The 14,880-nt window shown below is 46.6% G+C and overlaps 1 protein-coding gene across 12 annotated transcripts in view; it reads right to left on the bottom strand.

Annotated features, from left to right (window-relative positions):
* The window catches only part of CACNA1B (calcium voltage-gated channel subunit alpha1 B), a 309,602-nt gene that overhangs the window by 38,089 nt on the left and 256,633 nt on the right, over nt 1-14,880 (bottom strand). For all 12 annotated transcript variants that reach the window (XR_012634942.1, XM_074924011.1, XM_074924009.1 and 9 more), the window contains 5 exons: nt 11,417-11,533; nt 7,780-7,845; nt 7,003-7,094; nt 5,105-5,255; nt 1,559-1,686 (listed from right to left, as the gene is read on the bottom strand). Coding sequence is in view for 11 of the 12 variants with exons in the window: in XM_074924011.1 (XP_074780112.1) it covers nt 1,559-1,686; nt 5,105-5,255; nt 7,003-7,094; nt 7,780-7,845; nt 11,417-11,533 (554 nt within the window). In the remaining variant the exon portion in view is untranslated. The remainder of the gene's footprint in view (nt 1-1,558; nt 1,687-5,104; nt 5,256-7,002; nt 7,095-7,779; nt 7,846-11,416; nt 11,534-14,880) is intronic.

Raw genomic sequence — 14,880 nt, forward strand, 5'->3', positions numbered from 1 at the left:
CATCCTAGCAGGGAGTTTGAGATGCTGATTATACAAACACTTTCTGCATCTGTCTCTACTGAAGGGAAACAAAAAAGAGTGAAAAGATTGTAGGAGCTGGAAGGAGGCTTCATTACAAATACAGAGGAGATTCATTGCAGAGTAACTCGTGGTGAGGAAAATGGATACAAAATCAGTAGGACTTTAAAGAAAAAACAGTCTTCGCAAATTCCTAAGCTGAAGAATATCAAGGAAATTACTGTGCCCTTATCTCTGAACATCAAGAAATGAAAATAACACGGACACCAGGTCTGTTGTGCAGTAGCTTTCTCTGGGCAATGGAGAAAAACAATATATTAAAGTCAGTCTTGCTCTACAAGTGATCACTGGTCAGAGCTGTTCCCTCATTTTAAAAAAACTCCTGAAAATGCTTCAGCAGTGGCCCTTGGTCTGCCACAACACAGTGCCACTCCTCTGCTGCCGCGGTACTTAAGCCCAGGTGTGCAGCTCTCCCTGTGAGTGTCTTTGAATAAGAAAAACAAAGAGATACAACCATAAAACCAAACACCTCACCATCTGGCTGTGACAAAAACCATTTCCTCCTTTAACACACTCATATATCAGGAACATTTTATCAGAGGCTCACTGAGAACTGAAATGCTTCCAAAGTTAGGCTTATTGCATTTTCTTATTATTTCACGTATCTTGTATTTCAACTGCAAGTCCAAAACGTAAATATTATATAGAAGAAAATTCCCTTCTACAATTTGATGTCATTAGAAGGAGCCTTCCAAGATCATCAAACCATTGGGTTTGATGAGAAATGTCTGTTTAAAAATGACGTTTTTAGCAATCTACCCTTATGTAGAGAGACATCATGTCACTCCCTGCTGCCTCACAGGTGGGTGAAAGCAAATGATGAAGTCTGAGCCTGTAGCACTTGACTCAGATGCAAAACAGCGGGGTACATAATCTCCTTTTAAGGGAGGGATAGTACCTTGAAAACTTGATTTTTAAATAATTTTTTTTTGTCTGGCCTCAGGTCTCTGCACAGGATTTGTGAAACCATCAAGGTGATTCTCAACTAGGAGAGAAATATTCCACAAATGAGGGATAACAAGGCCTAGCCTCTCAAGTTACCTAAAGTGCTGCCAATTGCAAGAGATTCAGCATATTTTTATCTCCAAACGAGGATGCAGAAACCAAAGGCAATCAAAGCTCCTTTTGGAAATGCTAAACAGCTTTTCCACTCGGCCATTTAGCCAAGATCATTTGAATTTACCCTATTAATTTTTGGCTCTGTGTATGTGGGGAGGAGGGTGCATTTTTCTTCCTTGATTTGCTGGTTTATGTCTATCTTGTGCCTATTTGAAGGAAATGCCCTTGTAATGACATCAGGTTTGTTCATCTCCAGTGCACAGTGAATTGAAGTTGGAGCATTTACCACCCATGTTACCTCAACCTTTGGAGTCATTCTCCTTCTGGAGCTGTACTCACATTAAAACAGGCTGCTGTGTGTATAGGTATGGTATTTATACATAATGTATATCCTCTTCTCCAAATATAACAGTGTACATACCAGGCAGCTGGGTCATATTCAGCCCAGACGCGAACAAACTCATCCAAATGATGGGGCCCAAGGATGGAGGAGTCTCTTGTCAGGTATTCAAAATTGTCCATAATCACAGCCACAAACAGGTTTAACATCTGCAGAGAGGAAGCAATAAGGCACTTAAAGAAAAAGAGGAAAAGAAAGGCAAAGGAAAGGAAAAGGAAAGAAGCTGGAATGGGAGCAGGTATGATTCCCTTAGCAGGGTGTGTGCTTGCTACAAGAAGCAGCCACGCCCTGGAGAATAAACTCTATAAAGATCTAGCCCTGGGGATGCTGCTGCCACCTCCTCCTCCCCTGCATGCTGCGAGCCACTTCCAGGTGGTGGAATTCAGCAGGTTTGCCATGACTTTTGACCAAGGAGTTTGGCCACGTCCCCATCATTGGGGGTGCCCTCAGCCTGACCACCCCAGGGGCTGCTCAGCACCTCTCCCTGCCCCTCCTTCTCCCCGCGCCAGCACAGAGCAGCACACGGGAGCAGTGGCTGCTTCACCAGCCGGGTGATGTGAACTCTTCCAGCACTTTCAAATCAAGGCACATCCAGACAAGAACAGCCAGAAGAAAAAACATTTTTTAGGCTGAATGTCCTATTTTAGACTCATAACAATTCAAAACTTCAAAGATCCCCTGAAAGACGAGGGGCAGGACACACAAAAGGCTCCTGTCCCCAATAGCCGCTGTCTAACACAGAGCCTGGCAAATTCTTCTGGCATATAATGATTCTCCTCTTATTAAAGCCGACGGAAGAGTCACGAGGATTTCAATGGGAAGAGATCAAGCTGCAGCCAGCAGAATGGAAGAGCAGGAGGGCAGGTGGGAACGGATGCTCCTGTGCCAGCTAAAGACCTGACGGGCACAAGGCCTCTTTCTACCTTGGTTGTGTCTTTTGTAGGGAGGCTGAGCCGCTGCCGCGAGCGCGGCTCCTCTGCCCACGCTGAGCTGCGGCGAAGGAGCCGGTGAGCTCTCGCGTGGGGATGAGCAGAGTTAAACTGAATATGGGTGTCCCCAGCTGGTCTGCTGGTTGCTAAAAGAAAATCAGGCAGTAGAGTTTGGGCTTTGTGCCGTTTTAAAGAGTTCATATTCCTGTGTGATGCAGAGGGAGGAGGGGGTCTTGGCTCTTGCTGGGACACATAATCCACCAGTAGAGACAAGCACAGTCCATAATGAATCACCATACCACCACCAAATGCTAATCACGGGCTTTCCAGACCTTCAGTCCATCTGTTTGTTAGAACCCATCCCAATAGAAAGCTGGGGGCAGAACCCAGCCCCCACTATATCAGTGTCCCACACTAGAGCACTGGGGTGCTTACACTGCCCCAGGGTGTCCTTCAGGCCCAGCTGTGGAGAAGAGCTGAGCCCAGCCCAGCCCTGCCAGTGCCTCAGCTGCAAACAAGGCTTCTGCCTCTGCAGCAGCCTATGTGAATCCACCCCTGTGGCTGAACATTAGGGCTTGGCAGCTCAAACACAGCTCAAATCAAAGAACACTGCTGGGTTTGGGGACCCAAGCCAGTACTTTGTGCCACCCCAGTTCCTGGGTGCTCACAGGGTCTCTGTGCAACACAGCCTAGACAAGCCCCGGGATCTCATAGTGGTGCATGATGCAGTGCTGGACAGGAATGTGCAGACCAGCTCTCAGTAAGCTGCTCAAAGGCTGGAAGCACAATAACACCATCAGCAGGGCTCACTCACATGCTGCAGGTGCCCCTCATATAACACAGTACCCCCAGAGCATCAAGAAACAGCAAGACTTTGGAGAGTTTGCCCCTTGATTCAGTCCCTTTCCATTGCTCCCAGCTCCAGCCATGGCTTGGTAGAGTTTTCCCTTGCTTGCATACAGCTGTTTCTAAAGTTCTCATATATTTTAAAATTTCCATTTATATTTTTCAACAGTGTAAATTGCAGGAGGAAAATTATGTCAAGCTCGACATCCACAGAAAGCCAGAAACAACTTTTAAAAACAAATACGTTACCCAATTCCCCCTCTAGTCTGTGGTGTAACAACACCAAACAAACCATAAAAACGTGCCCTCCTGGCAAGGTTGTGGCTCTGTAATGCTTTAATCGCTTGTGGGGAACCACATGTTTCATTACAATGAAGTGCTGAACGCATTTTAAGAAATGAGTTACAGCCCCGTCCCGTAGCAGTCCAGCTGCTTGGCTTTCTGCTGCCTATTTTTGGAGCCTGCCCTCCCTGCCTTTGCTCCTCACAAGGGCTCTCCCCTCTCTCTGCCAGCAAGCCCAGGGTGCGGTTTCAGGAGCGCTGACTCAGGGACAAAGCTCACACAAAGCCGTATTTTGCACAGATGTGTTCCAGTCTCCAATTCTGCTACTACATTTTGAGTGGAATGGCTGATATGAGCCAGGGAGGGTGAGTCTGGGGGGTGTTGTTTGGGGTTCTTTTTGAGAAAAATCTTTAGAAACAATAATGCACTTGAAAATAACAATGAGAATGTCTGATGTTTGGTCAGGGATTTGTACAAGGAAAAAATTTGGCTTTAAAATAATCTGCTGAAGGAATCAGTAACTGGAGCATTAACTTTGTATAAGCTTTCAGGGCTCCACGTTTTTTTAATATACGCAGAAGAAATAAACCACCGGATGTTGAAGGGGCAACTGCAGTCGGACAAAGGATCTCAGTAGGGGCCACTGAAGTTGGTCTATCTATACCCAGCATCAAATTGCCATGTGTGCCTCTTTTTCCTGGTTAAAGGTGTCTGATGATAGCAGGGATTAGCTGCACAAAGCATCAAATCTTATATTTTAAAGCAAACCGATGGTACTGAATGTAGGCTTGATACGTTGCTTTTTGGTACATTCTAGAGCTGTGACTTTCATCTCTTCCTGCTTGAAGTTTAATTGGGTTCCTGTCCTTGGTTTTCCATTCCTCTGTCCCAGTGGTGCAGGAAAGTGAACAAGCCCCAAGAGCAGAGAGCTTTTTATGCATGCAAGTGACCAGAAAGACACTGGCAACTATTAAAGCTTAGACCCAGGCCCGTATGATGTCCATGGGCATGAATCAACTACAGCTGCTCTGTGGAGTTTCCTGTCTAAAGCTTTCCTGGCACCACTGCAGAAGGAAATGATCATTGCATTTATTTGACGAAGAAAACAAAACCCAAGGCATAAAATAAGTGTGATGCTCCCAGCTGCCTGCTGCAAGCGCTTCTAAAGCAACGTTATCTCGGCCGTTCTCACCCTGCCCTCCCCAATCCCCTGCTTCAAAGGGCCATGTTACAAATCAAGACAAAACAGATTAATTCTTAATTCCAAATATTAGACCCCCCTGTGAGAAGAAAGATAAAAACCTTCCCTTTAAACTAATGACTAAATGATCTCTTTGGGGATTAAAGGGATTTTATCACCAGGATGATAAATGGGTTTCAGTGAAGCTGTCATGTAATGTTGTATAAATCATAATTAGGGAGAATGAGGAAGCAAGGGGGTGGGGAGGGAAAGGCTGGGGGGGGAACCACACTGTCACCTCCACTCTGGGAGAGATCAGGACTGACTTACCAGGAAGGAGCACAGGAAGATGAATGACACAAAGTAGAAATAGGCAAAATCGCTGCCACATTCGTTTTTGGTGAGGCCGGAGAGCGGGTCGCAGGCTCTGTTGCTCAGGCACGACAGCATGATCTCATGCCAGGCTTCCCCCGTGGCACTCCTGCAGACAGGGAGGGCAGAGAGTGAGCTTGTCCAACCCCTTCCCCGTTACAGACCCGGAGGGCATCCACCTTTGGTATTACTGTGCCCAATTAACTAAATTAATTAAGTGGAACCTTGTGTCCAGGTGGAGAGACTACATTTACATTTGGAATTTGAACTACCAGCCTGCTGACATGAAAAAGAAAGGAGAAAGGATATATCTCTCTATTACAGGGGGTAAAAGAAACCAAACAGGCTCAGGTAGGCTAAGCTTTACTGGTTTTATGGAGAATAAAACCAGATTAATTTAAACATGTCCAGTGAAAAGTGCAAATGGAAGTAGACAGATCTTAGATTATTCCTTTTTGAAGCAGCTAACATTTCTGTCCTAGTGCTGGCTGTAAACCCAATGGAGATGATGGGAAATGGAACCAGCTTCTCCACCTGAATCTCTTTATTTCCTTTATCAGACAGATACAGAAATTCTAGGATGGTCTGGTTGGTCTAGTGACTTGGGTCTCTTTTTCACAACAGTCTCCTTGGTTTTCTTCATAATTTCCTTCCTCCCACTTTAACTTCTACTACAGGGAGAAAAATAGCCAAATACCTGCACCACACTCAGGGGTGCTTTCAGGGGCATCCCTCCACAGCATCACGAACAGCCCGTCTGGTTGCAGTGGTGTTCACTGCCATGTTAATGTGTACACTGAGTCAGCTCACAAGCCCTCCTCCTGGTCTTTGAGAAAACTGGATGCGCCGTGTAAACTGAAACAGCTTCCAGGCTACTCTGAATTACACAGCAGATTCCCCCACTAGTGGCACTGAGTGCTGACACTCTGTTCCCTTGCACAGAAATATGCTCCCCCCATTGTGATCCTGCTGCCTCTGCCCGCTCTGTGCCTGCCGCAGGGGCCTGGAAAGCTACCAAGAGGTCTGGACACGAGGCTGAATAATTATCCGGTTTTATTAAAATTCAGGGGTTTGAGTCAAGTGATTACTCTGAGCTAGAAAGGGCTAATTTCATTTCCGTCTGGCTTCACAGAAACTATGCAAACCAAATCCCAGGCAAGATATCCAGTTACAAGCGCAGCATAATCCACAGAGCCGAGTCTTGGCGCGGCTGGCAGGCACTTGTGGGGCTGGAGCAGTTATTAACCACTGTGTCTCCACGCCACATATCCGAAAAAGTGAAATCTTCCCCAAGCTGCCCCAATTTGGAGCAGGGCCTACACTTCATTTTTTCCCGGTCTGAAAATGAAAATCTGCATTTCACTGATTTTTTTTTTTTTTTTCATTGAAAACGCTTCTTTTCCAGGCAGAATGAACCCAGATGGAAACACTTTCACTCTGAAGCAGAGGTGGTATTGACGTATGAAGTGTTAACATGTTGGTAATGCAGAAATGACCAATTAAAGGAATTCTCACTTAAAAAAAAAAAAAAGTAAGCTTCATGACAGGACACACATCAATCCATTAAAGCAGGGGGGTTCTGTCTTATATTAAGCTTCTGCCTGAGTTGACGTGGGGTGTCTCAGCGCTGGCTGTCGCTCTGTGGAGATGCTGGTGTGTTGAATAAGATCTGTCATATTCAGAGATGTGCCAGGCCAACCCTTAATGCTGAGGAGGAGGAAGCAGGAATGGATGCTTTACTCCAGATACCTTCCTTAGAGGATGCCTAAGTCACAGCAGCTAAACTGGCATATGCAAAACCAAAGACTTACTCATTGTTCACATGCAAGTCCTATGGCATTTTATATTCTACTTACCTGAACAGAAGCATCAGGGCTTGGAGGAAGGTACGGAAGTTATTGTGCCGATTAATGGAGGTTTCATCATCTAGCGCGATGTTTCCAAATACCTGCCACAGAAACCAAAAGGAATTCAGGCCAAAATGCTTCTTCCCAAGGACATTGTCCATAAAGGTGGATCAAGTGCAGTTGGAAGAAAAAGCAGGAAAATAATTTGTCCTGGTTTAAGGGACCTCAAAAACTAGAATAATTTCTGTGCTGAAGAAGGAGATAAAAACATGTTGTGGAGATCAAATGGGAAAAAACCCAAGGTTAATGTGCTTCATCTTCACACAGACCCTTTCCAACACCACAGTTCAGCTCCATCCCAGGCCAGAAAACTTCCTCATTTCTCCTTGGAAAGGTGCAGCACCTGAGCTACTCCCCCCTTTCAGACTCTTGACGTGCCCACACCCAGAGGAAAGGATGTGCCCTGCCCCAGCTGCCACCAGCCCCTCCAGAGCTGCTCTGTTGCAGGTCATCATCCGCAGCCAGTTTGCCTGCCCATGCTCTCTCTTTGTACGCCCAGAAGTATCTATACACTCAGGGCCACATTCAACACAAGACCTGGCAATAAGGGTAGAAAAAGTGGCCTTTTTTGCACTTCTAATTTACCTGACACTGGACAAGAAGAGCCTTTTGCCTCATTCTAAGCCAGGTGTTGATCCTGCTGTGGAGGTAATAACCCATTTGCACCCTGAACCAGCGGGACAAAACCAGGCTACTTACGGTCAGTATTAAAGCTAAAATTTTTACCTGCATACCAATAATGGCATAGATGAAGAAGAGCATTGCAATGAGGAGGCACACATAAGGCAAGGCCTGTGGAAAAGGAGAAAGTGGTTTTAAGAACAGCAAATGTGTATGTCAGGAGGTAACATTTAATTCCTGGGCAGCACTATGTTTTGTGGTATTTGTCCTTCAGATGAAAAGAACTCGGAAGGGAATATGAACAATTCTGTCAGCCTTCAGAAGTCAACCCCCTGGAGCCAGGTATTCATCGATCACAAAACAGTCTGTGCTTTCCAAGGGCTATCTACACATCCTTGCAAGCAGATAAGCAGTAAGCAGGGAAAACACAATAAGAAGCTCTGCAGCAAGCACTGGAGCTACCAGCAGGCACTGGCACTTTCTGTGCATAATTGTACAAACATTAATTTTTAATGACCTTACTGTAAATTTAGCACGAGAAAGAAATATACATCCAGGAAAAAGTTCCTGCTCTGAAACAGGCATAGATTGCAGTCCCAGGAGGATGAAAAGATTGAGTTTTAGCAAGAAACCAGTGAAGGCTACAATGTAATTATGTCACCCAAGCTGAGAGTAATAGCTACTTTCCACTCAGGCTAAATGAATGGGTAATTAAAGCCTCTTAATTAGTAATAGCTGAAAAAATGGGAAGTCTTGCCCTAGGGCTAGACCTTGTGATTCTCAGGGCAGGAAAGGGGTTATGCAGCCCACAGGGAGCCCAGTAAGAAACATGGGGCAAAGGGCTGATGTGGTTTCTGTGGGACGCCTGAGCGCAAGGGACAAGGACCAAGAGCTCAGTGCTGGGGAGCATGACAGAGAAGCAGCTCCCCATGCAGCCCAGGAACTGTCCCAGCTCCGCTTCAGGGGCAGCACTCTGCACACATGCTTTGGAAAGGATTGAGATTATACTGAAAAGAGCCTTGGCTGAGCCCCTCTCCCAAGATCCAGCCAAGACTACACAGTCCAAGGACACTCCCCCGATTGGGAACATCTACCTACAGATCCCATGTCTCAGCCTCTGGAGAGTGTCTCCTGGCTGCAGGATTCCTCATGAGTTACAAGGTGAAAGCAGCATCACCAGCACCTCCATCGCCCCTCAAGGAAAACACAACCTAACAAATCTAAGGCACCGCAGTCCCCCAGATCACAGTCCCCATCCGCTAGCTGCTTGATGATTGGGTGAAAGCATAATACGAAGGCGAATGCGAGAGTACTCGCTGCCTGTCGTCGGGTGTCTCCCAAAGGGACAATACAGTGTAATACAGCAGTCACTCCCGCCCCTGGCCATAGGATGACATCACAGATCCCTGCAGTTCTTCTCCAGGTTGCTTGCAGAAAGAAGCAATCGCTATGTTCCCATCTCCATCCTTCAAAAAGGTTTTGCCTCTGTAGTCTAAAAGGTCTAATAGAAACTTCCCTCTCAACCAGCTCCCATGCAAAGCAATAACCACATTCATGCTCTGCTGAAACCAGTTCTCCACCCCGGTTCTCCCACAGCCAGCACAGGGCTGGCCAGCACTCCCAGTCTGGTGTGGGCAGAGCCACCTGGCATCTCTCTCCAACCACAGCAGAGAAATGACTTTCTTCTCTTAACAAGTCTTTTCCATTTTTGGAGAGAAAACACATTCCTCCCCACAGTTTTATCACCTAAAATAACCTCTGCATCATTTTGACTCAAACACCACGATGTGTTTGAAAGCACAGCTGAAGAAAAAGAAACTGGTTGCTCTGCATCCCACTGCACTCTGTGTCTTTAAATACCAATTGCCCCCATAACACCTTCCAGAAAGCACCATGCAAAATACCCTGACATCAGACCACAGAATCACAGAATCATTCAGGTTGGAAAAGCCCCTTGGGATCATCGAGTCCAACCATCAGCCCAACTCTAAAAAGTTCTCCCCTACCCCACATCCCCCAACAGCTCATCTAAACGACCCTTAAACACATTCAGGGATGGGGACTCCACCCCCTCCCTGGGCAGCCTGTTCCACTCTCTGACCACTCTTTCTGTGAAAATTGTTTTCCTACTGTCCACCCTGACCCTCCCCTGTTGCAGTTTAAAGCCATTCCCTCTTGTTCTGTCGCCAATCCCCTGTGAGAAGAGACCAGCACCAACCTCTCTACAATGTCCTTTCAGGGAGCTGTGGAGAGTGATGAGGTCTCCCCTCAGCCTTCTCTTCCTCACACTGAACAGTCCCAGCTCCTTCAATCTCTCCTCACAGGATTTATTCTCCAGGTCCTTCACCAGCTTCATTGCCCTCCTCTGCACTTGCTCCAGCCCCTCGAGATCTCTCTCATATTGAGAGAGATACTGCAGACAACCTCCCCTGAGCTTGCAACAGCACTCAGGACATAAGCTATCACCCCCCTGAAGACCTCAGACTTCAGCCCAGAAGACAGTGAGACCCTGTGCAAAGCCTGAGGTAGTGTCCCCAGGCTGGTCGAGACACTCGTCACAGGCACAGGCAGTGCTGGGGAGCGTGGCACCCCACCAGCCAGCAGGAGATGAAGTTTGCTGGCTGCGACCATGAGCTACTGAACAGATCCATCTTTGGCCACTCCCTGACCTCGTTGTGCTTCTCTTTCCCACATCACGTCCCTACTTCTATTTCTCAGAAAGTCCTGCAAGATCTGCAGAGCCAGGAAGGTCAAGTGCTTTCTGGGTCCATGTGTGAGGGGACTGGGGGTCTGCACCCTGCAGCTGCACAGTCAATAAATACTAGGGCATTAGAGCTGAGTATCAGTGCTACAAGTCCTGATTTCAGATTAAATGATCTCCTTTCTGCGCTGCATAACATGAGCATGCCCCATAACCAGAGTTAAAACACAGCAAGCTGTAGAAATGGGCTGCAAACCAGCTAAGAACTGTTAAAAATAGCCATCTTTGGGGCACGTGGAGTCCTTTTTAGAACTGGAAAACAGTTAACTTCAAGCCAAGCACAGGCTGAGAACTAAGTGGCTGTAAGGCAGTTTTTTGAGGGTACTTAGTTCAGAGGTGTCATATCCAGTGGCTGTGACCAGTGCTGAGGCTTGCGCAGGGGTAATGCATGGGTGAAGGAAGCCAGGCAAAGCAACTGTGTCAGCTTGAGAACAAAAACTCATTTTTTAATCATCCATGTCATAAAAACACACCCCTGTGTTATACAGTTTCACAGTTTATATTACCAGAATTAAATGGTTTGGGTTTCACCTCTACCCGGTTCTACCAAGACTGAAACCTGGTGAAAGCAATTTAACCTTACACCTGCTGCAGGCAAATAGCAGGCATGAAGACACTTATTAGCCAGACTGCCATTTCCTTATGCAAATACTTGAGTCTCAACACTTTGCGATAGGGATTTTGTGGTAGTTTCAAGGACAACCTGAGCTCTTCACACTTGCTGCAAGTCTGCATCAGTAACTGTCCAGGTTTCAGTGTTATCTTCCAAAACGCTCAGCACCTGCAGCATTCAGGGGATGTTCAGTGCAAACCTGCTTTTCTGCAAAATTATTAGTCCTGTAATTGCTTTGTGGAGGTGCAGAGAGGCCATTCCCTTGGCAAGGGGTAGCTCTTTGATACTCAGTGGAGGATGCTACAGATGTGCCAAGCATTACCATCTCCTCATGTCTCTCCCCTACCTCCCACCTACTTAACACTCACCTTAAAAGACTGCACAAATGTCCAGAGCAAGATGCGGATAGTGTAACCCTGGCGAAGGAGCTTGATAAGTCTCGCTGCCCTGAAGAGGCGCAGGAAGCTGAGGTTGATGAAGTTGTCCTGTGGAAAGTAAAGGTTTTGTGTCCTTCAGAAATTAACGCGATTAGAAACCACAGCCCGCAAAAAAGAAATTAAAATTACCAGCTTCACGATCTAAGCAGCAAATCGGCCACCAGAAAACCTTCCAAAAGAAACATTCGTCAGTGCAGATCACTCCACATGCAGCAAGTATGAGAAAATCCCTCTCCACAAGAGCCCTCCCCTCTGCTACTGGGTCAATGATAGAAAAGGAAAAGGCCCTTTCACGCTGTCCATGGAGGTCTTGTTTTCTTTGAGTAAGGCAGATTTTCTCGCCCCAAAGTCTCAGGGAGAGGTAATGGTGCCGTATTATCATTTTGTAAAGAATGAGGTTGTTTTGAAGTCTTGGTCAGCTTGCTTTCTACAATGAATTGAAGTTAAGCCAAGACAGTTACAAGGGACAGCATATACAGCCTCTACTGTAACAAAGAAAGGCATTGTCCAGTGAAGATTAAAACATCCTTGAAAGAATGAGGATGTTTTCTAACCTGGAGGTTTTTAATGTTTATACAACAGGTGGCTGGACAGGTTCATCAAGGAGAAATGGCACCAGCAAGACTGGAAGATGGATCAATGGCAGCAAATCAATTGGGGAGGTTGAGTGTTCAACAGCAGGAAGGTGCCTTAGGAACCTGCTGATTTTTTAAATTACTATTAAATGTGCCTTCACAGGTGGATCAAAGAACTGCTGCAGACAGATTCTGATTTCCGTTTGTTTTGTATGATTTTCCCCACCCCACACCCCATTTTTTCCTTTCCTTCAGGGAAAGGAGGTTTCTTGCCCCAATGAGCTAATCTAGAGAGGGTTCTTTCCAAAAAAAAACCATGCAAAAGCCAGATCCCTCTTGCCCTCCTATTTTAAAGAGATGAAAAATATCCCCCCTTTCCACGCTGATTCCAATTCACTTATTCGTGAATCTCTGTTCACAGCCACTTATTTGACTGAGTTAGCTAAAGAGAAAAAGCATCCCACTTTAAACTACCAAGCGCTGGAGTGGAAAATATAATCATAAGGAGCTCTTGTTGATAAAGATGAGCAAAAATAGTCTTTCCCTTACCAGAAGATACCCGGTCATATTGAACTGACCCCATTTCTTGCTCATTTGGCTACAGAGCTCATGCTGAATTTGGGGGGCTTGTTGGATCTATTCATTTATTTGAATGCCAGCTCAGTTTTGGGGCCATTAGCATCGCATTCCACCAATCCCATCAAAGAGTTCAAGAAATCAGTCTCAGGCATGCACTCGGTTTCTCTCATGTTAAAAACGCAAGCAGCTCAGAGTTAGGCACAGACCGTATATCAGACTCAATCCTCAAATAAAGAGAAAAGAGAAAAGCACAGGTATGTTCAATGAAAGAGCAGACAACACTGAGCTCATTCAAGTCAGCAACAGAAATCAGCTCTGGCAGGCAAAGCACAAGCGAGGATTCCCCTGGGTTGTTCGAGGTCAGTAAAACAGGTGCTAAATATTCAACACTTCTCTCAGCATCGGCTTCTGTTCTATTTTTCACATCGTTTAAGTTCCCTTCACAAAACACTGGCTGAACTCACCTTAGCAGGTAAGGGCCACGTAGGACCAGGGGGCAGAGCTGGCCCACGGCTGGATAACTGGGTGCCATCGCTGATCTGGCCCCCAGTGCCCCGCTTCCCCGTGCTGGCTGCAGTGCAGGCTGACACCCCCCCTGAGCAGCTGCAGCCGACTTCAAGGCAGGGCAAAGGCTTAGCCCTGAGACCATCTTAATCACGGAAAGTCTCCCCACCAGCAGGAACTGGAGCAGACCTTACGTGCAACGTTCATGGCACTTGGGCATCAGGCCTGCAAGTCTGACAAATTATTATCTTCAGAGCAACGCTCAAGCCAGATCTTCCCCGTGCACAAGCCTAATGCTCCTCCAAGGAGCACGTGCACAGGCAGCATCTGCAGGATCCGTCTCTCTGCATATGACCCTGCCTTACCTCCCTCCTCCCACATTACTGCTTTGCTCAGAATTTTGCTATAATCTCATAATTACAGCTGACATGATGCTTAACATCTGCTTTGGTCTAGACTTCATACAGGATAGTCTGTGTACATGCAGTATGAAACAGGGGGCTCAAACTGTGCAGTTATGTCTATAACCCCCTGCTCCCTGGCATTTGGAGGGACAAACAGTACATAACTACTTTCCTTTTCCCCAGCCCCAAACCCTCCATTTGACTCATGCACTGCCACTTCCTAAAGCACAGCAAAAGCCTCAGCGCTGCGGGGAATCACTCACAACCCAGGAAAATCCCGTCACCAACATTTGCAGACCATTCGAAGGACCGTTCTCTGCGCTGTTTGTAGGGAGGCAAAATTACACACGCTTGTGATGGATGGAAGGGCTCCACGTGTGTAACCCTCAGCACACCGCATAGAAAACCTGTCCTTCAACACCTCAGCTGTCCAGGCAGGTATTAGAATTGCATGCAGTTAAAGGGGAAACTCCACGTTGCGATATTTCTTGTGTGTAACAGTATTTTTCATCAATCCTCCTCCCACTTAGCCACCTCTGTTAACATGACAAACATATGATCATCTTCTTGGTTATCAAGGTCTTTCTTTCCAGGTTTTTGTTTCCTTTTCTGTTGCACAGATGCTAAAGGCTGACAGGTCCTCACAAGAGGCACCATAACTTTGTGATTTTATGATTCACCTGAGGACTAGCAAATTGTGTTTGAGAAATGCTTCCCCCTAGCCTGTCACTAGTTTTCTAAAAGAGGGAGCCCTGGTACTGAAGGCACCCAGTCACCTCCAGGTCCCGGGGGGTCTGGGCACAGCCACCACTTCCCACAAGAGGAGCGTGACTGAAGCTCAGCCGAGGGATGCATCCCTGAAGCAAAGTGCAAAGCAGGAAGGAAAGAGGAAGACATCACAGATAAAGAACTGTCCTTGACTGCTGTCCCGCCATGGGCAGCCTGCTCTTTTACCCCTTTTTACAGTGTTTTCCATACTGACAAATAGAAAAGACATGAAGAATAGGGTGTACAGCCATTGCATGGATCTGTTCCTCCAACATCTTCAGCAGCAGAGTGGTTTCCTCCCCAGCGCAGGAGCCGTGCCCACTGCCTGCAGGGATGCAGAATGAGTTCCATTCTGTACACCAGTAGCAAAGCACCAGCTCAGTGGATTTAGTGTTTCAGGTTTTTAAATCTGCAGTGGGAATATGAGGAATATTTTGGATTATAGTGGAAATATTTTATGCCATGGTTGGATGTGGCCTGCAGGATTAAGTGAAGGAGGTTGCATTATGCTGCCATAAAGCAGTAAATTTGGCAGAAGTCAAGCTGTTCATCCCTGCTTCTTCCT

This window comes from Athene noctua, chromosome 20 (genome assembly GCF_965140245.1).
Source record: "Athene noctua chromosome 20, bAthNoc1.hap1.1, whole genome shotgun sequence".
Lineage (NCBI taxonomy): Eukaryota > Metazoa > Chordata > Aves > Strigiformes > Strigidae > Athene > Athene noctua.